The 26248-nt window shown below is 38.8% G+C and overlaps 1 protein-coding gene across 2 annotated transcripts in view; it reads left to right on the plus strand.

Annotated features, from left to right (window-relative positions):
- MED13L (mediator complex subunit 13L) overlaps positions 1-26248 on the plus strand; it is a 176639-nt gene that overhangs the window by 63160 nt on the left and 87231 nt on the right. For both annotated transcript variants that reach the window (XM_071762972.1, XM_071762974.1), the window contains exons 3-4: positions 20653-20737; positions 24948-25031. In XM_071762972.1, the coding sequence (XP_071619073.1) occupies positions 20653-20737; positions 24948-25031 (169 nt within the window). The remainder of the gene's footprint in view (positions 1-20652; positions 20738-24947; positions 25032-26248) is intronic.

Below are 26248 nucleotides of genomic sequence, written 5' to 3' on the forward strand. Positions count from 1 at the left end.
ACCCTCACCTAAACAACCCCCAAGTCCCCAGAAGGAGCTCCCACAAATGCAAGGCAAACCCAAGCAAAACTCTTCTTGTTTGAAGCACAAGCTTTTGTTTTCTTATGGCTCCAGCTTAGAGACAGAATCAGGATAGCCAGGGTGGTTTGGGGAGAACTGAGAGAATAAAATTTCTGTATGTCCTGGTCATAGATGTTGCAAAATTTTAAGAATTTTTTTTTTTAATTTACTCTTCTCAGATGTGGATCTTTTGCTGCATAGTAAATGCAGACATGTATGAGGGGAAAAAATGGTTTTGAATATAGAAAAGTTAAAAAGGCCTTGTTTTTCAAAAATCAACCATTCCAGATCAGGTTTAACCTAGATATTTCAAATGTGATTTGGTTTGAGAGAAACAGTTCTGTGAATGCTAACTAGAAAATATATCATTCCTCTGGGCAGATGCCATTAAATAAACATGTGTTCACTACTACATAAGAATATTATTTTTTTCTAATGTGGCATATGCATGACAAGCACAGAAGGCTTAACTGTCAAACTTGAAAAAATATCTGTATAGCTAATTCTGTGCTTGCTCTTAAGCTTGGTTTTGCATATGCTGTGAATGTTGTTTTTCTGCATAAAATTCTTTACTTTTTGCCTTTAAATATCCATTATAATACTGGGACTATAATAAGCCATGAAGTAGTAGAACATCACTGAGCCTCTTTCCAGGAAATTGTTTAAAGGAAAATACAAATTAAATGGTATTAAACCATCTGACATATATCAATATATTTCCTGAATAATTTGATCTTATTGATTAATTTTGGAGAACTTTCTCCTCTTTACACATTTTGAGTGGGATGAACAGAGTGAAACAAACAAAACATTCCACATGCTTGTCTGAAAATGAGGAATTCTGCCATTTAAAGGGAAGTTCTGTGAGTATTTAGCAAACAATCCATTTTATTTGGCTTAATAATAATAATAATAATAAATCTGTATTTTAAAATGAAACCTCCAGATTTCTTGCTTGTGTAGATTTCCTGGCTGGAATAAGCAAGACAAGAAATGCAAGTCTTGTGTGGAAAAACATCTTTTTTCTAATACCTGATACTAGTATCTTTAAACCCAAGATTTTAAATTATCCTCTGCTAATATTATCAACAACCTGTCACAGTGAGAAGAGTGAAGCAATTCTCCCTGGCTTAAATAATGGGATTCTTTTTGTTTTCACTTCTGGAAATGGGCTGTTCTTAACTGGGAGTCACTGGGTTGTGCTGTGTCTGTCTGGTGGTTCATGTGGGTGGCAGTAGTCACCCTGTTGGGATGCTACTGTCTGAAGTTGTCAGAAGTGTTGCAATTTCTTTAGAAATTAATATGATAAATCCCATTTATTTCAACTCCTTGAGTACAGGCAGTTACATAGATGGTGTTTTTCTTCTTCTGTTAGGTATTGTTCTCTTCTGGAATGTTCCTTATTCAGATTCTTGAGACAGTGAAAGATTTTTTTCTTTTCTTTCTCCTCTTCTGTGCCTCTCCAAGACCCAAGGAGGGTCACTGTAGAACATGGGGAGCTGTAACTGTGGTTGGGATGCTGAAGTTGGGGGATGAAGGAACTCTGTGAAAGTCAGGTTCTGCATTTGTTCCTTGTTCCTTCTCTTTCCACCACCTTAAAACTTAGTTTTTCTTGTGCAGCCAAATGTACTTTGGTTTTGATGTTAACAGGTAGGGAATGGTTTGACTGGAGTTTCCTATAAAGCACTAGAAGCTGGTAGGTTTGAGACAATGTAAGGGGAGAGAAGTGGGTCTAGAAATGAAATTCTGTGTAGGAAGTGAAAAATCGGGGTGAAGGTGTGTTCTTTGGCATTTCCAGACTTTAGCTGTTAATTCCTTGTTGTCATCTGGCTGTTGTTTGCTTTCTGTCCTTGAACCAGCAAAGTCTTGACTAAAACGTTCAGCAGTAAATACTGCTTTTCAGGAGAGAGGATGAATAGTTTTAGTGTGTCCTGGATTAATTTATGAAATTAGTCAGGTCAAGGACCTCAAAAAGAGGAGCTTTGTTCAGCACATCCTCTTTCTGTTGACAACTGCCTATAAATGTCATCTGTGCTCTCCAGGAAAGGTCTGAGCGTGGTGTGGGAGCCTCTGCCAGTGGCAAAGCATGAGCAAACTGAAATGATTGCTTGTAAAAGGTCCCTGGTACACTGAAACATCATTGTCAGCAGAGATTACATTATGAACATGTCTTCCTTTCCCAGATGGTGCACAAACATTACCTAATGAATCCAATCTATCTGGACATTCAAAATGAACAGTCCTGCAGGAGCAGGAGAAAAGGGTGATCCTGGCTGTGTGCTGGTACCACTGGGATGGCTCCAGGAAAGGAGGCACCAGACACTTTCTGAGGAAGCTCCAGATGAAGGGGGTTTTATTTTAATCACAAACTCCCCTGTGACTTAACCTTTGTCCATGTTACAGAGCCCAGAAGTGATCCAGTGAAATGGAATTGGTTGAAAGTTTTAGGCAGAAGACAGGCAAGAAAAGGAACTAGGCTTAGAGCAGCTCCTGGTTAAGGTGACCTGTCACCAGTGTGTGTGTGTCACCTGTCACCAGTGTGTGTCACCTGTCAGCCACCTATTTAGGCCCTGCAGGAGATAGGTAGCTTCTGCAAAACTATTAAAAATGATGTGCAAAAATAAATACAGCACATTGCACCTCTCTTCAGGTACTTCTTGTGAGTCCTACTTATGTAGTCAGATGCATCTTTTAATAAATTTTGAAAAATCAGGGCCTATTGCCATGCTAGATATGGCAGACTTCTTTTTAAGGTTTTAAAAAACACAAGTTTAGTAATCATTATACTGAGAATTGTCTGAGAATCTGTGTTGTAGATTTTTCTAAGTAGTAATCACAGAGCTTGCTTAACTAACTCCATATGGCCAAAAGCATGGAGTCAGCCTTTAAGTGGGACAAAGAGTGTTGGAGTCTTAATGAAATATGCAGTAATCATCAGGGCTGTGTTAGCTCTTTACATTATTTCACACTGCTGCTTTGAAACAAAGGACAGGATGTGGCACATTTAATGCTTTCCCCTGGAGAATCAGTTGGAGTAAAGTTCAATTTTTAATTCAAAAGGCAAGGGAAGCTGTTACAGAATTAAAGTTGTGGATGCTGCCCAAATGAACTATAAATGACTGATCCATGAAGAGCAAAACCTCTCTAAGAGTCACGGAAAGATAAATGTACATCCCTACAACAGCATACTCATCCTAAACCTCTTTGGGTTCTTGGATGTGGGTTCTGGTTTTTCCTGCTGTGTAATGTAGCTATTGGAAATGGCCACCAGTTCCACTGAATTAAACTGGGAGCTGCAAATCAGAGTTGTACCTCACAAATAAAATCCCAAGTGCATTTCATTTCATAATTGCATGATCTCTTCTCACTGTGTATTTTTGCTATTCACATTTAGTGTGATCTTATGTGATGAAGCACTTCATGCCCATGCCTCTGGGATGTGCTTATGGGCTGTGCTGCTTGGTCTTGTGAGGCACAAAGAACAGAGTGGCAGCATCTTGATTCTCTTGGCTCCCATTGTTGTTTTTTTCAGTTGGGTTTCTGTGTCCAATTTACTGTTCAGCTTCTGGTGCCAAGTTTGTGTAGCCAATGGTTTTGGTAGATTTGAAGGCATCATATCCAAGAGGTGTTGAAATGTCTTCTGTCTGTAGCTGACTACTTCCCAAACTGTCCCACGCACTGAGACTTCACAGCTCAGGGTCAGCATTTATTTGTCTTCTTTCAGGAATCTGAAAGTCTGAAATAGGTGAACTGGAAAAAACAGAGACCTCATTCTTTGACAGGAATTTCTGGGTCCAGTGTCAAGGTCAAGAGAAGAAAATTCCAATCCTGTTTTTCCTGGTGCACTGGCAGTTCTCTAGTGGTACCCCCCTGGAAGGATGCTGCTGCATCCTGGAGATGTGTGGCTGTGGTTCTTGCAGGCATTGCATGCAAGTTGTGTTCTGTCTGTTGAGGAGATGGCTCACAGAGATAAGGTACAGGGGCTTCTTGGTTAAAAATAGCAAACCAAAGAGCAATAGTTACTGTGGGGTAACTCTTCTTTTTCTGGCAGAACTCCCAAAGTGAAAATGTTGTTATTCTATTGAGGTAATATTTCAATCTTGATAGATTTGAAATTGCTTTTGAGCTTCCTCCTTCCCATTCTGTTGTTTGGAATAAAATGTATTCTGGTATCCACTGGGCAGCCAGCCAGCACTGCATTAACAGCTTCCACTGAAAAGCTTTTATGTGTTCCAAGGTTTTGGTGTGCACTTGTTTGACAGGGATATCTCTGACTTTGGAAGGTATCAGTCCCAAGCATTACAAGTACATACTACATTAGTTACTTTTATTTAAAAGACAAATAATTAAAAATTGTGTTTAAAAGTGTCTATAGAGCCTTCTGTAATATCTTCTTGAATAATGAATTTACTTGAAAAATGATTTAGTGTTTTTAAAGGGTGGTAAAGACTGTAAGACCCTTTTTATGTACATTTTCCTTTGATACACAGAAGTAAGACTTTACTAAACAGCTACTCGATGATGCCTGTCACTTTTACTTCTCTTTTAAATTTGTGGCTTCACATAGAGCCAAATGAAAAGGTTTCAATTTTTTTTTCTCCTGGTTAAATTTCTGATTAGATTTTGTTGTTTTTACCAAAAATAGGTTATTTACCAATACTTGTTTGCACACTGGCATCTCCTGTCTTTTTGCAACCTCTTCCAAAACACTCAGAGTCTCTTGTGGTTTCCTCTATCATTTCATCATGGTTTGCAGGGTCAGTCAGAGCAGAAGAACTTGTACTGCCCTGCAGGCAGTCCTGGGCTGGGACTGTCACAGGAAGGAGTCACTGAGGTTTTGAACCCATCATTTCTTAGAAATAAGAGTTGCTGAGAATAAAGCAAGCAGTAAGTTCAATGAAACTTTCATGAATCTTGTTAGCACTTCAGTTTTGTCATCTTGTTGACTTCACTTGGTTTGGTGTTGGAGAGCAGTGTCACACACTGACCTCAGGGGCTTTTCTGGGTGAAACTCTAGTGGTAAAGCCTGAACCCAGGCTCTGGACACACAGAAATGGTGTGGAAGGTTTCTCTCTGTCTTATAAGACCCACATCTATTTGTATTTCATAAACATCTGCCTCGAATACAATCTTTTTAATATTATTATTGATATATTGCATGATTATTTTTTTCCCTAAGCTCCTCTGATGCAAATTAATACCTGAGGATACAGGGAAGGGGGGATGTGCTCACTTCAATGTTCTGTGCTTCTCTGGTGGCTGGAGTCAGGAGCAGCTCTCAGGTAATGCTGTCCTTACCAGCTTGGCATTTTCAGTGTAATCAAGTCTAAGTTTGCTGTCTATGTGCAAATGCTGAACATTGTCCTTAACCTTGTTTTGGAAGCCTTCTTGGCACCAGTGGATGCAGCAGTACTGAGGCTGTGATAGACATTTTGTACCAACAGGAAATGATGCAGTCACTTTAAAATCATTTGGACTAATTTGTGTCTGATGTCATGGTAAAAGGCATTTTAAAATACATAGAGACCAAGAGGAAGTTAAGTGGAGTGGGTTTTATTTTTTTTTTTTTTTATTTTGAAATGCAGAACAAATATAGCATTTCATTGGTGACATCTTGTCAAAAGAAAAGACATTCAAAGTAGTTCCTGTGAAATGCAAAAAATGACAGTAGTGAGAACACTGAGTGTACATTGCCTTACAGATTTGCTGACAATTCATTGGAGCTTTGTTGGGAATGTTAAATATAGAACACTGCTTTATCAGTCTTGTTGTCCCATTGCAGTATGGATCTCTTGCTTTATGCAGAAAAATATCATAGTAGAAATTAACCACTTGTTAAATAATTTGTCTCTCGCTGTTCTGTCTTGAAAAAGATAATTTTTATTCCTTTCTGAAGTCACAGGTAAAGCCCACCACTGTTACAGCTCTAAGTAAGTTTTGGACATAGGGATGAAAATAAAGCAGTGATAACTTTATTTTTAACTAAAATAGAGGTGGTACAATTGCTTTAGATATGAGATTGTCCCTAATAATTATTAAAAATAGGCTGCATATTGACAGTTTCAATGTGCTAATGCTTCCATGTAGTTAATAATTAAAAAAAGCACTAGAGAACACAATTATTGGCTATTGTTAAATCCAGATGCATTTTCCTTCTCATGTTTCTGCAGAACATCAGGCCAGTCTTCATGTGTCTTTAGAATTAACTCCATGGAAAAAAATCTCTGCCAGGATTATGTTGAAAACTAATTTGAAGAGCTGCATGACCAATATTGTGCTGCTGATGGTGGATTGAGTAGCCAAGCACAGTTGGGTCAAGTGGTACAGCTGAATAAAAAGCTCTGATCAGAAGGAAGGAGCAAAAAGATGGATACAGGGGATGATTTTTATATAAAGCAGCTTAAGATGGTAGCTCAGAGCAATTACATCTAGAGTTATTAAACTGGGATTATCTCCCTATTTGCTACCCTGTTCTAAACAACCTAGATGTGCTTTGTGGAAATTTAAATGTAGTGTATCTGGATTTTTATGCCAGCAGAATCATACCTGGAGTAATTGTAGTGTTTTGTGCTTAAAGGCAAAAGGGCTCTTACAGGCTGTCTGGGCATCAAATAAACAAGGAGGAAAGAATAAAAGAAAATAAATGAAAATGTCAGTAGTGTCAATCATTGATCTGTTGGTTATGTTTGGTAATTGCTTTTTATCAGGAGAAAGAATATATAATTTAATAAATTTCCCACAGGTTATGTTTCCAGTTGTTTTATAATCTGCTGGGGGGGAAGTAAGCAAAACCCAACCTTTTAGTAATTTTCAGTTGGAAGCCTCATTTACTGTCAGATTATGTTTAAATGTTACAAGCTAGTGAAATTCTTTGGCCAAGAGGGATCAAGCTGAGCAGGGCTGCCAATTTGATGTGATATTTCAGATGGGGGTTTTTTCATTGGTAATTTGCAGTTTAAACTTGAGCGCTGTGATTTTTATTTAGCAATGTAGGAGTGTGTGTGTGGTTTGCAGTAGTTAAGAGCTGCTTTTTACATCCATAGCATGACAAAGTCAATTAAGTGTGGCTTTTCTGCTGCTCTTGTAAGTAGGTGAGAATTTGTGTGTGGTCGTAGGCGTTGTGAAGTGAAAGATTTATCATATATGTAAAATCAGCCTATTTTTGCTTACATGAAGGACAGCCACAGTCCTTGCAGGCAGTCTTTTGGGTATATAGCTGTATGTGTACTTACTTTTTGACACTAGAATTGTTGACATCAAGGGAAAATGATCATGCCCATTACAGTGGCTAAATGTCAGTTAAGAGTCTGACAACAGATTTCTTCTTCTCCTCACTGCTCCCCCTCCCCATCTCCAAATTGCTAATGATCCCCCAGACTCCCTGTCACGTTTGCTCAGTATCCTGAATTTCCTTGCTGCGTTTCTGGAGTGTCCAATGGAGCTGGTTTGATGTATGTGAGAGGAGGCTTTGGCCTAAGGCAAGCACAAAAGGACGAGACACTTGAGTGCTGTGGCAGTGTGAGCTGAAGCTAATGCAGGGTGACATGGGCTGCATGGTCAGCCAGAACTCAGCTTCAGCTTAGGGCACATGAAGATTGCTGGGATCACAGTGTCACCTCTGATTTCAATTAAGTCTTTGCAAGGAATTCTGTGTGGGTCCTTCTGCTTGACAGCTAAGGTCTTTCTTTTAGGATGCGTAAATACGGTTGTTACTTACGGAAATAATAAGAAAAAATCTGGTACACTGACACAATCTTTTGTATAGCTGTGTTTTCAAACAACATTACATTTTTTAAATCTCAAATTTTCAGGTGTGGGGGTTTTTTTGTGGGGTGATTTTTAATTTTTGTTTGGTTTCTTTGTAATTTTTTTATTTTAGAAATATCATTTTGTATTCTCCTGTATAGCAAACCCCTGGGCTAGGTGCAAGGAAACATTCTGGGCCTAGAAAGAATTTGTTTAAATGGCTGCTAGGTGCCAGCTCTTGTGTGTGGTGCTGCTCTGTATGGATTCAGGAGGGTAAATTTCTTCCTGCATGGGATCTCTGCACTGCATATTGCATCCTGCAGACCTTCCTCCAGTGCCTGTTTGGCACTTGCCCTGTTTGCTTCCATGGGATGTATATTCTGATATTTCAGCACAGTAGAACAGTGTGTATTCAAGGCTATCTTGCAGGCTTGTCTGCCTTTTATTGCCCTTCATCCTGGACCTTCTTAAGTATGTAGAATTACAAGAGGAACATTCTTCAAGGGAGATAAATTCTTAATATTATGGCTCTTAGAGTAGCTACTGCTTAACTGCTCAGAGTTCATCTCCAGGACTGAGTTTCTGCTGGGCTGCCTGGGATGGAGACCCCTGGCCTGGAGAAGTATTATTGCTAGAGTGGGGACCTACAGGGCCTGGGAATTGAGTTCAACAGCCTCAATCAAGACATGCTTTGAAAATGAACAGTTTATGTGAATCTACCAGCTTTGTTTCTCTGAAAGGGAGAACCCATAAAAAGAAAAGAAAGTCAAGACAGGTGATGGGTGGTATCCTTGTTTCCCTGGGGTTATACTTCAGAAGCAAATCTCTGTGTGTGGCAAAACTTTGTGTCCATCCTTTGAGCTGCCTTAGCCCTACAACTAAACCTCACTTTGTACCTCAAGCTGAAGGCTGGCAGGGGCAGGATCTGCCATGACCTGCTCCCTTTTCCCAGTTACCTTCTGGTGTGTGACACTTTGTTTTCTGGGCTTTGTTTCCAGTATCCAGAAGAACACAACATTGCCCAAGGTGATTTTTGTCTGTGGCTGTTTTGCCCATTAAGGAACTGAATTAAATATAGGAGCAGAAATACAGTGTATTAAGTGACCCTTTGTTGATAGAGCTGTTTGGATTGTTCCAAACTCCTGATGCAAGTGGGCACTTGCTGTAGGATTGATGCTGATGCTGGCACTGCAAGGAAATACCCAGTTTGAAAAGGGGAAGAACACTTCACAAACCATTGTAAGTAGGTGTTACTCTTGATTAAACTAGTGGACTTGGGTAAAAGTACCACAAGAACTCAGAAACACAGCCCAGTTTTGAGGCTTTTTTTCCAATTTGAGCTGACAAAGGAAATATCCTGAAGGTGAGGAGGAAGTGACTTGGTTTCCCTGAAGCTTGAGGAGTATTGCAGTTGCAGAGTGGGTAAGACAGGACAAGAATTCTCGTTACAAAAGTGCTGCCCCCACCTTTGGTTGGACCTTTGGGTCTTGGTGACTTTGATGGCAGGAAATTGGGTAGATGTTGCTCCTTGCTTCATGTGAGTGCTCTCATTCCCATGCAGTTCCTTGCTTGGCAGATCTGAGTGTTCAGAAATAACCATTCATCCCCTAGTGCTGTGTGTCTTTCGACTTAATTAAATCCACTTGCAGAAAAGCTAAACTGTTGGGAAAAAGATTAAACAAGACAGTTTAACTAATTGAAAATGAGAGAAATCCTGGATTCTCTTCATCCTAAGAGATGTAAATTGGCTGTGAACATTGAGTGTGCTTTATACTGTATTATACTTTTCTCTAAGCTAAATTATTCTTTCACTCTTTATGTGCATCTATAGCTAAAGTAGAAAAAGCTTATCATCATCTTAACTACTGTTTTAATAAGGCAAAGGCAGATTTTGTTACAGTTTACTCCTGGAGTTCTTAGAGAGCAAAACAATAGAACTTTGTGTAGGTAATTATTTTTCAGGGCAAATTGCAACCCCTATTTTTCAGAAATCAAGGACCTGCAGTGGCCATGCTGCTGACATGGCCTGTGTGCAATAAATGTCAGTGGTTAATCACAAAGTAGTTGGAATAAAAGGAAAAGGAGGAACAAGTCATGTGGGCACTGCTGGAACACCAGCCACTGCCTGATGCTCTTCAGGTGAGAGTGCAGAAACAGCTGAGATCCTTTCAACCATGGGGAAAAAACAAGTTGCAGAACTTAGCTAGTTCTTATGTAGAGAAACACTGACCAATCCTAAATGAAACACAAATTTGGCTTTTTTAAATGTTTTTGGTTTCTTACAACAGTTTGCTTATTCTTAAATGTGCTTTCTTAGATGAGTTCTTGTTCTTCTGCTTACAAGCCCTTTCATTTTGTTTCTGCGATGAAGATGTAACAATTTATGACATCACATTAATATCCATGGCAACAGACTGCAAAGTGAACAACATATTACATTTGCATTGCAGGATCAGGGAGATGGCTCCTGTTGAAACATGGATATGGGAAATCATTCCAGCAGAGAATAGAGGAGATGGCTGTGAAGGGGGATTTCTTTTGTAGATGTGTTTTCTCAGATTTTATAAAACTGGTCTTTAAAAGGTGTTGCAAGTACCAGAGTCAGAAGTTGCATCACTGGTCCCAGGCTGTTCCTCTCTTATCTTCTGGGGAATCCTTCTCAATTCTGCCTTCTCTTTGCAGTTGCTCTCATAGAAGAGGTTGTTAAACAAGAGATCTTGGTAGAACGTGACTGGCTTTAAATTGCTATGTTTTTACCTATATTCACCTTAATGATTATGGGAAAAGGTGCTTGTTTCATGGCCTCAGGTAGTCTGTAAAATCTTCATGCTTTCTTTGTTACTGTGCACAGTTCGCGTTGTTTTTTTTTAATGGCTTTTCAGTCTTACACCCTCTTGTATCCTCTTCCTTTACTTTTTTCTGTAATCATTTCTGTTTATAAGGGAGAATAAATAAATATGTTCTTGGAGATAAGAATTAGAACTGATTAAGGAATTAGTTTTTCTGTCCCTATCTGAAAGAGCATCTGTGCTGCTCCCTTCTTGATCAGGATAGATGGGGGTAGGGAGAGAAGGGGAGGGAGGGTCTGAGGATGTCTGCACTGATGAATTTGATGGCTGAAGTGTCCTGTGCTGAAAGGAGCTGCCAGCACAGCAACTGCAGCAGCAGAGGTGGTGGCAGTGAAGCTCAGCAGTCCCTCCCTGGGGTGGCAGCCTGGGGAAGTCTCAGCTTCAACCCTCACATGCTGAAACCTTCCTGGAAATACCCAGAGTGGGAAAGAATAATAGTTAAAAACCAGAGATGCCAGAAAATATGCAAGTGTCTGTTCAGCTGCTGGAAAAAAATGGACACAGGGATTTTCAAAGGTCGTGCTTAGCCTTTCCCAAGGGGTGGGTATGCAGGTTACCTGCTGAGCACTCCCACTGAATTGTTTTCCAGGGAAGTTACTCTGCTCTCAAAGCTGCTTCATATGGAGGGACTTGTTTTAAAAGTAGCAATTAAACTGTTCCTACTCTAAATCTGTCCTCTTTTAAAACTTTTGTTATTAAAATTGGTCATTTTTCCCCCCCTCCCCCCTAAGATTTATTTTTAGCCTGTGTGATCTCGTATCCTTCTCTTAATCGGAAAAACAGATCCTACGGGAAGAATCCAGGACCAGGTTACAGGCAGCTCCCTCTGCTGGCTTTCGGTCCAAAGATGACAAAAACATATTTAAAAACCTGCTTGACATTCTAAATACCAGACCATGTTGCTGGTGGAGTTCAATACATGGTGGTATTGCACAAAAGCTGCAATTTTACTTTAGTTTAAATAGTGGCAAACTACAGTAAAACGTGGCCACAGAAGAGCACAAAGTATTTTGGCATGTTTCCCAGGGAGCACTAAGATTCAGTAAAGAACAAACAAAATGACAAAAATATGGTTGTCTTGTCTCTGAAGTCTGTTTTAGCCTTTTATCTTGAGCCTGTGGTTTTGAAAGTGTACTGTTCTCTCAGAAAAGACATATGTATGAGGCAGACAGTTTGTAGAGTCACTTTTTTCTGAAAGAGACTTCATTTCAACCACTTGAGCTGTTCTGAATACCTAAACATAAGATGTATTTTCGTTTTTTCTTTTCTTGGTTTTGTTTTTTCTTTTTCTTTTCAAAAAGCAGTAGCAAAATTGAGAGTCTGGAAAATTACCTGCCCTTTTGAAAATATTGTACTTCATTTACAAGCATTAAGTCTGACCATAAACATTTTTGCAGCAATGTTAGGTTATTACTGAAGCCTGACTCACTGCTTCTAACATATGTATAAACATTATGAGCTGAAATTTATTGCTTAACTCTGCTATTCAAAAAAATCTGCCAGCAATATTAAATTTGATTTTGCCTATTGCTAACTGTTACTTTCTGTTTGCATACTTGGTGATGGATGGCTGGGGTTTGGGTTTTTGAAATTGTTTCAATTTTTGCTTCAGCAAGTTTAAGTAAAAAAATTGCAGAATCAATTCTGGAGTTCACTCCTTTGTAAATTATATCATCATGATTCCAGTAGGGAGGTAGGAAAGCAACTAGTAAAATCAGCTTTAAAGCACTATTCTTAAGTAATACATAAACTAATAGCAAATATGTTTCCTCTCCTCCCACCTTTTTTTTTTTTTTTCTGTTTCTCAGAAGATAGTATTTAGAGGACTTATATGCACCAATGTTTCCCACATGATGGAATTAATGTTGTAGTTCACACAACCTTTAGTTGTTATGTGGTACATGCTGTATGTTTAAAATGGGAGGCTGCTATAAAAATATTTCCTTTATTCCTTATTTAAATCAAAATCTTATTTTCTCACATTATAGCACTGCAAATCAGGAAAAGAAGACTTTGTAATGAAAATTGTTACTTCTGTAACTGTTAGGTTGGAAAAATAAAGGAAAAGAAGAAAATAGTAGTCTGGGAGCTGTGATGTACCAAAGGTACATGAAGCACATGGCACCAAATGGAAGTCAGAACTGTGAAAAAAGAAGCACTGTCTCTTAATTTTTATGCAGCAAAGTAAGCTCGAATTTTAGCTAATGACAAACCAAACATTCACTTTGTCAAATAAGTGTACAACTAAGATGAAAATACCAGAGGGTTTGTTTCACAAAGTCCTGCCTAGTTGGGTGGAAGGAAGGTCGCTGTGATCATGGAGAGATTGGTCAACATTACACACTCAGATTTCTTTGTAAATGTGTTTTTGCGTAGGTTGGAGGTCTTGTTTTACATTTGTAATCCTAACATATCCATTAAAAACTATAGCAGCCTGCAAGCTGCATTGCAAAGCAGCAAGTAATAATGAGAAAAGCCTGGCTTTCCTCAAGATGATGGTATTTGTTCCCTGTCTGTAATGTGCTCCCTGTGCAAGGCAAATGCAGCAGCTCCCCTGCTAGCACTCCAAGCATGGCTGAGGGATGAGTCCTGTTTCCAGGTTCTCTTGGTCACCCTGCAGAGTGCCCTGAGCCAGGACTAAGCCTCCTATGGAATGCTCTTTGGGATGATTGTAGGAAGAGCAGAGCTCCCCCAGCCCCAGGGATCAGCACCCGGTGTTCCCCAGGGCTGGCACAGGAGGGGGGCTGATGGTGGTGGTGGGGGGCAGGGGAAGGCTGAGGAGGGAATCAGAACTCTGCTCCTCAGAATTGCAGTGCAAAATGGAATCCTCTGTCTTGAGCTGACCTTTGGCTTCTAAGCCATACCTGTCTTGGAGAAAAGGGAAGAAATCATCCTGCTGCTGCTCTCCCAAACGGTCTCTCTATGTATTTCAAGAATGACGTCTTGCATACTTTATAAATGAGAAAAGGCTTTTGGTTCCTTTCACTTTCCAAGCATGGATTAATAGAAACTATATTTTTCCAAAGAAAAGCCTTGTGTTCCTCCAGTGGTGGCTAAACTTGCTCTCATTTTTTCTCCTCGGAGGTTCATAGCCCTCAGACATTGTTACCTCCATCAGAGCTCCCTGACTGAGGGACAGGGGAATGCACTCCTTGTGCTGTCGATGAAAAACAACTGTTATGGTTAGAGAAGAAAAATAAAAGTTCACATTCTCATTGCTTTCTCTCCTCAGAGTGGGAGATCTGACTGATGCAGATATTATTCAGTAGTTTTATTTTCTTTGAACCCAGAAAGATCAAAAGGCAGAAGGAGGGGGTGGGTGGGATGAGGGTTTTGCTGGCTGCAAGTCGTAGGTGGTCAGTGAAAAGGGGAGGAAATGAAGCAAACTTGGAGGTATGGAAGGAAGGGGAAAATAGAGAGCAGATCAAGTTTGGAGAGCAGAGATTGTTTCCTGGGTCTTGGGGAAGCATAGGAACACTTGTGAAAAAAAATATTCCTTCCAATGTTTTGGGGGTAATTTTATGTCCTTCTGAGAAACACTTTTTGTAATGCCCTTATACCTAAGAGCTGAAGAGGGAAACGAGATGTGATGGAAAGTGAAAAGCTCAGAAATGTGGGAGGAAATGGTAGAAACTCCCAGGAGTAAATTCAAGCAAGTACTTATTTCTTAGTGGCATCCTGAGCACTTGAAAGGAAGACGGTGAGAATCTCTGCAAACTTTTAGTCTGTTTTCACTATGGTCACGTTTTCATCCATAGGAAATACCTCTGGAAAGAAGTATGAAGTAGCTTGAAAATACAGTTACTTAACACAATTATCTAGTGGCACAAATGGAACAGAGTAAATCAGGGATTTGGGGGGAATTTTTTGGCACATCAGAACACGTTATAGCACTGCAAACAACTTCCTGTTGTACTGTAGGAAGCAGTGTAAACCACATAAAAATTGTACCACATTTATGTTCATTTTACTCTTCCTTGGGAAAGAGCTGATGTTTGTAAGAAGCATTCAATGCAGAAACCACACAGCAAACTGAACTCTTGTACTTGGAATCTCAAACATCTCTGAAGCGAGCTGCTCAGTTCTCTGGCAGAGTTAGTTTTGCATTCCTACACAGAAAGCAGACTTGAGCTATAATTACACAGAAATGTTTATACTGATTTCCTGGATACTAATTTTGGTTTGGGGGAAGCTAGATATTACCCTCAGATTTTTGGAATATTTTAAAGTGAACTTCTAAAGAACCAGAAGTGATTGCATACTTAGCGGGACCGACTTTTTTTTCTTTCCTAGTACCCTTTGAAATGCTGCGTAGTTAATCAGGATACTGAGAAAATTTCACTTGAAAGGTCTGCATTGTGGTGTGGGACAGTGGAAAGGCAAAAGAGACTGGGCAGGAGCATATGAGGAATATGAGAGTATGGGCCAGGTAAAGGGAGGGAATGTTAAAATGTATATTTTATTAAAAAACAAACAGAAGAAAACCAAAACAATTTTGTACCTTCCAGGAGCAAGGAAGTGATAAAAGCAATACTTAAGTAGTGCTAACATAATCGTAAGTGGAGATAGTTACCTACCATCTGTTTTTCAATAAATAGCTATTATGCTAATTTCTGTTCCAATGCACAACAATTAAAGCCTCCGAGTATTCCTGTGACATTCAACAGCTGCTGCCTTTGAAGGTTTTATTTCTCTTTTCTCTGAAGTGCAACAATTTTAGTTTCCTAGTCAACTCTGCTTGGAAGTGTTGGTTTTTATATCAAAATTGTGGTCTATTGATATGCAAACTTGGGTTGTGCCTAAACAGCAATCTTCAGCCATCGTCTTCGTTAGTATTCTGATTCCTCTGGAGTGCAGAGCTCTGAGGACCCGGGACCTGATGCTGCTCTCCTGTGCGCAGCCCCTCACCACCTCGAACACAACCGGCTGGCTCCGAGGAGCCTTTCTGCTCTCTGGGTTCTTTTTTGGCTGAGGGGTTGAGCTGTGAGTCAGAGAGCCAAGATGAATTCTCAGTATCTTAAGATGAAGCATTACAATTTCCCTACAATCATAACCAGTGCAAGGAAATTAGATCTCTAAGTGGGTAGAATCTGCTTTAGTAATAAGTCAATTTAATCACTAATGACTTCAAACACAGATTTTACAAGGTGATCAATGGCAGTATAACAATGATCAATCAATAGCGTTGCATTTAATTGGATTTTTATGGGTACAATATAGTTTTTCAGAATTAATGTACCATTGCATTGCTTTGTTACTCTTTTAACTCAATTTTTTAGAAGAAATGATGCTTCAAAATGCTAGTTGGCCTTTGAAATATTATTTTAAGGGCACAGTTAATAAAAATTAAAATGAAAAATTAAATGCTTGCTTTTAGTAATTGAATTTCTGATTTTGTTAGTTATTTGGCTGTTTTTTTTAAAAAACGGTATCTATGCAGGGGGGAGGAAAACCCCCCATCTTCTTCATATTTCATGGTAACAAGGAGACAAAATATCACAGAGGGAGAGGGGACATTACTGCTCTGAATATGAATCTTCAGCAGCTGAGTAACTCCCCTTCCTCAGCAGTTTGACACAGTAATCTTCCCTCCACGTAATCTCCTTGTCCCATGTGTCCTGCTTTAATCTATCAGTATTTCTGCAGTGTGCAGCAAGAAATTGATTTTCAGTAATTTTAATGGCTGAATAACTGGTCCTGTCCCAGAGTGTTTTTTCATATTTGCAGTGGCCAATGTGGTAACTGAAGTCAGTGTTCTGGATAATAGGTTTCATTAGTTTTGATGCCTGAGGTAAAAAAGCAGTAGGTGGGAATAAAGACTGTTTTTGATGTCTAGACGTTCATTTCAGCTGTTGCTGCAATATGATACATTAAAAGGAAATATGTAACATAGCTCTGAGGAAATATGTATTCTTTGAAACTAATTCTACTTTTAAACTGCATAAGGTAGTGTGACCTGAATTATTAAAATGTGGGTGGCTGAATTTCTTAGAGGTAAAACTATCTCAGTGATGCCGACACAGCCTGAACTTGCTTTCTCTCCTTCCTTCCCATATTTCTTTTAAGTAAAATATGTCAGTTTGGTCACTGAAGCAGAACAGAGATCTTATTATCTTTCCAGTATCTCTGCTGGGAGACCTAAAATTATTGAAGTATTTGCTTTGATATTTTGCTCTGACTTCTCTCCTTGAAATTTTTTTAATGGTTCTTCCTTTGTGTGAACATGGCTGGCTTCATAAAAATTGTTGGGCACTTTGAAGACCTTAATATCTCTGACTTGAAAATAAAAAAAAAGACCCCAAGCTAACCAAGCTGCTCATTAATCTATGTTTAAATTATAAATTTCTAGTGTAAGTCTAAATTATTGTAGTTAGCTTTTGTTCTTCTAACATCTGATCTGCAAGGATGAACTTAAGATCAGCACAAATGTTCTGTTCCTTTTTTAACCTCTGAAAACAAAATTATAACAAACATTCAAACACTATATGGAAGCCTTTTGATTAATTCCCACACTATATGGACACTAGCAGTGAGATCTAGTCCCTCAGTCATAATAATTCATTATCATAAGTGTCATACACACCTTTTGTACTTCTTGGGTTTTCTGATGAAAATATATTGTTGAGGAGAAAATAGAATATTTTCTCTGTGAAAGGTTTGTTTACAATTGAAAATATTTTTTTTTTACCTTACTCCTGCACGTGCTTGTATGTTGGATAATGGTAGTAAGCAGTTACTCAGCTGTAACACTAACTTGTATTTTTACTATCTAGTGCCCTGTCAGCTTACACAATATTTCAATTTTTTTTTTTCCTGTTTTACCATTATATCTGTTAAAACATTGTTTTGGTGTTTTATTAACTTTTATAACTCATTGACTGGTGCCTCTATGGATAAACCTTGTACAGAACTGGTTGGCTCAAGTATTTTTTTTTTTTTCCCTTCTTTGTCTTTCTTTTCTTCCTCTCTTTTGAAAGATATTAAAGTTTCACACTTCTTTTTAGGTCCATATGCTTCTTCCGTGTTGTCTGTCCCCACTGGCTTTAAAGAGTGTGTACAGGGAATTTATATTGTAAAGGGCAGTTAGAATGAATAGCTCTAGCCAAGCAGCTTATAAAATTACAGTTAATTGCACTGATAATGTGATTTATCTTGATACTTTTCTTCCTGATAATCTGTATTTTTTATAGAGGAAATATTAAGTTAGTTGTTTATTTTTAAAAAGTGATTTAATTTAAAAAACAGTAACACAATAAAAAAACCCAAACACAAGACTAAGAAAACACAAATAGTAGTTGCCTCTTCTGGTGAGAAGGGCAGTGGTGAATCCTCTCTCCCTTGTAGGACAGGTGGCATAAAGGGATGAACTGCCTGTTTTACAAGAAAATAAATGCTCCTCCCAGGTGTCAGCCTGGCCTGCTCTGGTACACACACTAAGATAAGGTAGTTAGCCACAGAGATTAAAATCACAAAAAGATATAAACATCTCTTTATATAAATCTGTCACAGTAGAGTTGGACAGATCACACAGGTGAGAAGGAGCTTGGAGTCCTGGAGGTGATCCAGACATCCTCCTGTAAATGGGATTGCTGCAAACAACAGATCAGATTAGTGAGGGCTTTGTCTGCCCCCTCCCTCAGTGTTGTCCCAAATGCTTTGCTGACTCTCCACAACTTGTCTCCTCTCTGACTTCCATGGAGGAAAAAGCAGTTACCTGCTCAAAGTTCAGTATTTATTTGATTCTTCCCCTATAAGCTTTTTTAAAAAAAAAAATTTATTTTTTTCCTTGAGGATGGCTTTCATAGCTGTTGTACAGTGTCAAATTTGTTGTCTCTAAAGAGAAATATTCCAACTTGGAGTACCAGAAAATACCTCCAGGAGAGTATTTAGGGGCTTGGCACAAACGTGGTTTTGAACCTGTGCAGCACCTTCTTGCTTTTTGCTGAGAGGCTGATGAGGACTGAGTGTTAAATGGTTGCAAATCATTGTGGAGACAGAGACCAGCAATTACTTCCTCATCTTCAGTCTTCTTTAAGGAATTTTAAATATTCTTCAAAGTCAAGTTCTTAATACAGCGTGAGGAACTCTGTAATTTACAGGGTTAGTCAAATCTCCTGTGTTTTGACAAATTTTGTTACTGGTGCCTGTTTGCATCTTGAAGTGGTAACTTTTCTCCAGTTACATCATGTCTTTTCTTTTGGGGACGGCATCAGGAAGCCAAACAGCACAAGGGAAGTAAAATGCTGCAGTTCCCTCAAGTTCATACTGCAACAGATGTATGTACATACACTTAATTGTGAGATGAACATTTTGAGTAGGATAAAGAAGTATTAGAGGTAATTACAGTAACTACAGTGCCTTAATATATCTGGGAATCAAAGGCATTTATTAGAGGAAGATGATGATGAAGATGTCATACTTAGAGCTAAAGTTTTCATCAAGGTGATCTCACGTGAGAACTCTCGTACTGTAACGTAATTGTTAGGTATTGGATAATTGTGTAGTTTCTAAGTGCAACACTGTACCAACCTGGCAGTTTTCCTCAGCCTCTGTAGTCCTGAACTTCCCAGAATTTGTGCATCAGTAGTTTGAAAAATGTCTGGAATACAGTTGTAAACATGAAATCTGAGGCCTGATGAAGTTCTGTCTCCTAAACAGCTACAGTGCATCACATACTCAGTGTCAGGAAGTTCTTGCAAGCATTAAAAGGTCCTTTAATAGTTTTACAGGGAAAGATACTTGACTCATGCATGTGCCCAAACCCACGAGTCTGCCTTTCCATTCTGCCTCAGCAGTAATTGTGGTATCAGATAAGGTGATTCAGGTACTAAAGCCCTGGCTTTAGTGTATCACAACATTATGTTTATTAGCATATCACAACACCACATGCAAAAAATCTGCTGCCTCTTGCTGGAGGTTATATATGAGTTATGGACACTGTGAGAAGCAGCAGAATGAGGAGCAATGCTGGAGTTTGGGGCTTTGAAACTGTACCTGAAGACTGCTGGCAATATTAATATTTTTCATATAGCAGAAACTCCTTAGAAGCTTTAAACATCACTGTGGAGTAAACTAGACTTGGATAATAATCTCTGCATGACAGACATGCTGTTGGAAGGTTTGATCCTTTGGATTGGCTGAGGAGGGGTGTTAAGTATTCAGTCCTTAACATGCTGTAGAATCTTATGTTTGCATTTCTAAAGATCTGCAGAGTATTCCTGTAAAACTGGAGTGACAGAACTCAGACAATTAACAAATTCTTGGTACTTGACAAAGTTATTTAGTCATCTGTTTTCACTCTACAGCTGAGATTACATCTTCTGGCTGAGTAAGATTTAGAATCTGGTACAGGCATACCAAAAATAGTTTTAGCATCCAAAAGTAAGGATAGGAGATACTTTGGAGGTTTGCATATCCTGCAGGTACTCAGTCAGGTCCCTCTATACACTCTGTTCTGAGAGATTGAGATTACATGGTTTTTAACTATAAAAGTACAATTTGATCAGTACTGAGTTTACAGTTTTTATTTTGGAATTAAAAACTGCTTTGTATTTCACATATGCTGTGTATTGCTTAAATTGGAAGAGTTTAAATTCTTACAATGGAGGAATTTCACTTGAGAAGTTCAGGATAGTTGTTAAGTTTTAAAGTTGATTTCACATCTTTAATGATTGACTGTGTTTCTTGATTATATCTGCACCTGTGGTTAAGTATTAAAGCATCTCTCAGCAGTCATGGCAAAGAATGATCGTTAATTCCTCACTCTTCTGCTGTAATGTCAAATGCTATGAACAAATGTGGTTGCTCTTACGCTTTTCTCTTTTTATTTTTAAAGTTGGTGTCTTCCACAAGTAAACATAAAAGCTATTTTGGCATTATAGGTAATAGCTGAAATAGTTTCATTAAATAAGCTACTGTTGAAAATGAAAGCTGTTGTAGCTATGTTTTTATAATGCTGGTACTTTGCTGTTCTGAGCATGGTTTTATGTTTTTGTAGTGGTGGAAGAAGGATTGTGGGAGAATGGACTTTCCTACGAGTGTAGGACCCTGCTCTTCAAAGCAATTCACAATCTTCTGGAAAGGTAAGAAAAACTTTATTGCACTCAAATGTTTCATTTTGGTATTTAAAACAATCCAGGATACCCACAGGTAATTTATATTATATATATAGCTTTTTCTTTCCAATCCAGCTACCAGTTCTTAAACTTCCCTAAGACTGTCTTGTTATTAGGCTTTCAGTGTGTGATATTATCTTGGACTACTGCATTTTATTCCATTTCTGTCACTGCAGCTCTTCAGGTCATTGTCACCTTCCTGTATTCTGTTTCAGTTACTAATTTGGAAACCTTCCCAGACTTAAGTGTTGTTAGGCCATTCCCAATTATTTAATTTTTTTTAAATCATAAAAATAACAACAACAAAATACAGTGCACTTCTGTACAATTTTGGTACCGTAATTTTGCAGAAAGTAGCATTGAATATTATTAATTTCAGACAATAAGATAATAAAAATGCTTCTATTTTAGTCTCATTTACTATCCTATTTTCTTTGATGTAGATGTACTAATAATCAGGCTTCTGAGGTTGTGTTTCCATGAGTGTGGTCACTGTCCCCTTGGCTGTTAATTACCTGTCTGTATCTATGAGAAAGTGAAGTCTGAAAGGCTGCCTGTACAAGGAGTAGTTGTTAAATTTCCTATTTAGAAAAATAGTCTTTTTAGAGGATTTTTACACAAGCTAGAGATTACTTAGACTGAATTAAAGTATAAAATTTAAATTCCCAGGCTGGAATGCTCACTAGTTCTTTTGTAGCTTTGTGATATAAAGAGAAAAATATTTTATACATGTTTATTAATCTGTGTTATTTATTTAATTAATTAATTGTTAATTCATGATACCCAGCCAGATGACTTTTGACTCCTGGTGAATATTTCCATGCGTTGGACCTTTTTAAGCTTGTGAAGTAAATTTTTAATTACCTTTTTTAAAAAAATAATCGAGTTGAAATCAGTTGGCAGTGTTAGAATGGTTTTCCTCAGCTGTGACTGAAGTGTCTTCAGAAATACCAAGAATCTGTACTCATTTACCTCATTTTTGCAGTGTTCAGAGTTTCCTGCACACTTCTTTGTTTCCTTTTTGTGTGCAACACCAAATGCTAATTATTTCAGTTAAAATAATGGCGGTGCATGTAGGCTTCATTAAAATTTTTATTGAAAAATTTTTAATTAAAAAATGAATTTCTGCAGATCTATTTTACCTTATGCTTAGGACAAGCTTGATTTAAGAAACAAGTCTCAAGCTTCTTTTTGATTTTATCTGCAAGAGGCAAGGCCGTTGCCTGAAGTTGTGTGGGGGTTTCCCTGGGCTATTTTCCAGTTACTGAGGGACGGGTTTTCTGTGCTTGGAAACCAATTTGTGTCCCACCAAGGTGGAAGTCACTCCCTATAAGGGCAGTGTGGTTGCTCTGAGTAGTTACACCTGTGGTAAGTGATACCACCAGGTCAGTCACAGCTGTGATAAATGCTACCACGAGGTCAGTCACAGCTGTGATAAATGCTACCATGAGGTCAGTCAGAGCTGTGGTAAGCGGTACCGCCAGGTCAGTCAGAGCTGTGGTAAGCGGTACCACGAGGTAAGTCAGAGCTGTGGTAAGCGGAACCACCGGGGCAGTACGAGGGCTGATCCGGGGGAGAGGAGAGGAGAGGGTGTCGGCCGTGCCGCTCAGAACCGGTTCCCGCCGGTTCCCTCAGAGAGCGATTACCCGCTCGCCGCGGGGGCCCGGAGGAGCCCTTGGAAGCCCGGAGGAGCCCCTGGCAGGGCGGTTCGGCCCTGTTGAAGGAAGAAAGCGGCAGCCACTGGAGAAAGGGGCAGGAAAATCGCTTCTGACAGGGCAGGCTGGGAGCGAGGAGCAAATGGCGGCGGGAAGAGCTATGGTGGAGGTGACCCCCACCGCCTCCTGTGCCCCGCACCTCAGGGAGCGGTGGGGAGGGAGTGAGGAGAACCTGAGGTGAAAACGGGAGAAGCTGTGACTAGAAAGCGGTGAGGTGATGTGTTTGGTTTAAGTTAACCTCGGGAAAGGCAAGGAAGGGTGTTTATGCAACTGTTTATCTTTTTTTCTTTTTTATTCTCAGCATTAGTGATCAGAAGTTTTATGATAATTGTCAATTAATTGTAGGAGATCTAAAGAAATACTACTCAAAATGTTACGGTATCATTTATCAATTATTAGTGTGTTCTTGTCAGGTCATTTTTTGATTTTGAGAGAAAAGTTAGAAATAGGAGAGATCGAGCATCATTGCAGCTCAGGGAGAAAACCCCTCGGCCTTAACTGGAGAAATGAGCCAAGGAGTTCAGGGCATGGTAGGTCCTAACTGCGTATGATTAAATAATGGCTTTTTTTGGTGTATCATGTGGGGTTTTATTGACCAGCTTTTTGGGGGGGGTTCATTTTTTGTTCTTGTGTGTTGTGTTTTTCACACCAGCTCATTGTTACAGCTTACAGTCGGGCTGGTTACCACCGAGTTGCTCACACAGCAGAAACAACACCGTGTGGGCATTCCTTGTTCACTTGGCTGCATCCTGCAAATCCATGTCTCTGCAGTCCTGGTTCATGTAGGATTATACCTTAAGTAACTGTGATGTAGCTCAGCATCTGTGGTTGGCTGATTTTTAAGACTGAGTCTACCTCTGAAGATGTTTTTTCTGGTAAAGTAGTATTAGTTTGAGGTAGTTGGACTTGCAGTTGTGAGATTTGATGATGAGGAATTAAAGTGTGTGTGATGGAGGTGAGTTTATTATATTCTTTGCTCGTACAGACTCTAGGATGTGATGGAAACTTCACAGACTTCCTTTTGTTTGTATAAAGTGCGCTGACACTTGACAGACTTTCTCTGATAGCAGATATTTCCTAGGGAAACAGATGTTAAAGCATACTTTTTTTCCCTATCAGCAGAAGAGCAAGTGTCTTTAGATCTCAGCTGGTTTAGCTTACAAATTCAGTTTAAGATACTGATATATTCAACTAGCCTGGATTCTTTCTGCTTTTAGAAAATACTGTTAGGTTTTTTTCCAGCCCAGCATTAGCATTGGAAAACCCTGTGAGTTTTGTACAGAATAATTGAAGTCATATTAGCATCTACATTGTTTTCCATTTCTTTTCTTTGTCTTCTAGGTATGCTTTTGAAGACTTTCCCAGGATTAATGTGATTTTTATTTATTTGTTCTCTTTTGGCTGATGTCTAGCAACTGCTATAGAAATAACCTACTGGAAGACTTTGAAGGATGGAGAAGTGTAGTTCTTCCATCTAAATAAATACTTAGATGTGAAATATGTAGGAAATGCTCGTATATTGGTCAGAATTGTAAATAAACCACTAGTGACAGGGTTTTTATGGCTTTTGAAACACAATATAAAGCTTACTGAAAAATATGCCATTGTAACAAATTTCTTTATGGGGTCTCTTGAGCAGTTTGTTCAAATGTATATTTAAGGTATAAAGCATACTTCAGTAGCATATTGCTAGTGTGTTTCATCTGCACAGGTGAACTTAGAAGGGCATCAAGTTCTTCTCAGCTTGGCAACCTAAATTGACCACTTTGTACACTTGTTAGTTTTTTAAAAGCCATAGAATATGGAGTTTCTATGAAGATATTGTGTACTTAAAAAGAGACCACAGAAAACTGGTAACTTCCTGCACTAAATTTAGTGACATGGGAATATGTTTGCTGGAGTGAGGTTTTCTGAGAAAGGAAACGGTAATTGTGGAAGCTTCAGCCCCTTGAAATCATGCTGTGGATCACGTGAAGGAAAAATGGTTCATTGTTAATATTTTCTCAGTACAGTTTCCTTTCATTCATATGCTGTACTCTGCCTTTATGTGCCAGAAATGCAGGAACGTGTATTCTTTATCATGAAATCTGAAAGACTCTATAAAAAATAATCAGTGACTTGGCCTTATGATAATGATGACTTGGCTTTGTGCAAGAAGAGGAGTTTAAAAAATAGGATGTTGGATCATTCAACAAAGGAGTAACATGGAGCATAAAAGATCCAGGCAGAGATGAGGGGAAAATGTATGTGTGAAGATCAACATCAGTGATAGCATCATGGAATTAGTGATTTTCCCTTAGTGTGGGAGAAGAGAAAGGGCAAAATTACATTGAACCCAAAAGCAGCAAACTGAATTTTAAAATGATGGAAAGTCAGCTATTTAATTTCTTAGATACACTATCTTCGAAGACTGTTTTTAATTGTAAGTTTTAAGTAGTAATTGTTCTGTAATTGTTTTCTAGGTGCTTGATGGATAAAAACTTCGTAAGGATTGGCAAATGGTTCATAAGGCCCTATGACAAGGATGAGAAGCCTGTTAATAAAAGGTAAGATGATCTATAAATTAAGTCCTGTTCCTGTCAGTGCTGTTTTACATCCTAATGAGATGCTATGGTTTGGTGGTAGCTTTTCTACTTCTCTTACCCCATGTAACAAGTAAGAACAGACACTGTTAACTTCAGTGAAACACAGAAATACAGTGAGACACTGAAGTAGTATTTTAGATCTTGTCATGATAATTTAAGACAAGGTGAGGTTGGTATTGTACCATTAACTCTTCAGAAATGTTGCATTTTCTTACATCTTTCAAATACCATCTGCCTGATTCTCCCATTATACAGCAGAATTCCAGGTAGTTACATCAAATTACTTTAATTTCTGGGCACTTAACCCAATGTGACATTTTAAGCAGTGAAGAAAGTAGTTTATAGATTTACTGATCTGTTTTCTTGAAAGATTCCATGCTTTTACTGATTAGGCAGCCAGACAAATCAGACCTCTGTGTCTGATGAATGCAGTGCTTTTGCAGCCACATAGTTATAGAAAAGGGCTGGCTGTCTCTACTTGCTCATTGCTATATCCTCTCCTAGCTGTAAAGGTTACAGTGTTCTCAGATCTTCTGGTACTTGCATTTATAGTCATCTGCTAAACAAGTTCTGTCAAAAATAATCTGAGTTAAGCTGAAACACAGATTTTCTAACGGGAATCATTTTGACAGAACTAGGTTAGGAAGTGACTAAACATGCAGTTATGCTGGAAGATGTAAAGGTAATGAGCAAGTAGAGATGAAGTAGGGTGGCACATTCTTGATCCAGCATAGCTACAGTCACAACAGTGTGTCTGATGGCAGCTGTAGGTACAGGTGGAAATAATTCTGTACATCACACATACCTTCCTCCTCATCTCTTTATCTCACTGTATTGTCTTACAACAAAAATGTCACACACCTGTTACAGTGCAGTGGTACAAACAGCTGGCTTCCCTCTGTAACAGACTTTGTGTTAACCAGCTACTTCCAAACAACAGTTGGGTTTAAGATAAAATGCAGTAATGAAACATGAATTTGTTTCCTTTCTGAAAACAGAAAGCACATGCAGCATGGGGGATATCTCTTGGGATTTACTCTTGTAGGCAAGTTGACTTCCACTATGTGTGTAAACTTTGATTTCTCATTGATTTAATGGCAAGAAATGGTTGGAAGGTCCAGGTTTTCTGTACCTTTCTCTGTCCTGGCTGTCTGTAAACACCTTCCTCCCTCATGTTT

This window comes from Heliangelus exortis, chromosome 19 (assembly GCF_036169615.1).
Source record: "Heliangelus exortis chromosome 19, bHelExo1.hap1, whole genome shotgun sequence".
Taxonomy (NCBI): Eukaryota; Metazoa; Chordata; class Aves; order Apodiformes; family Trochilidae; genus Heliangelus; species Heliangelus exortis.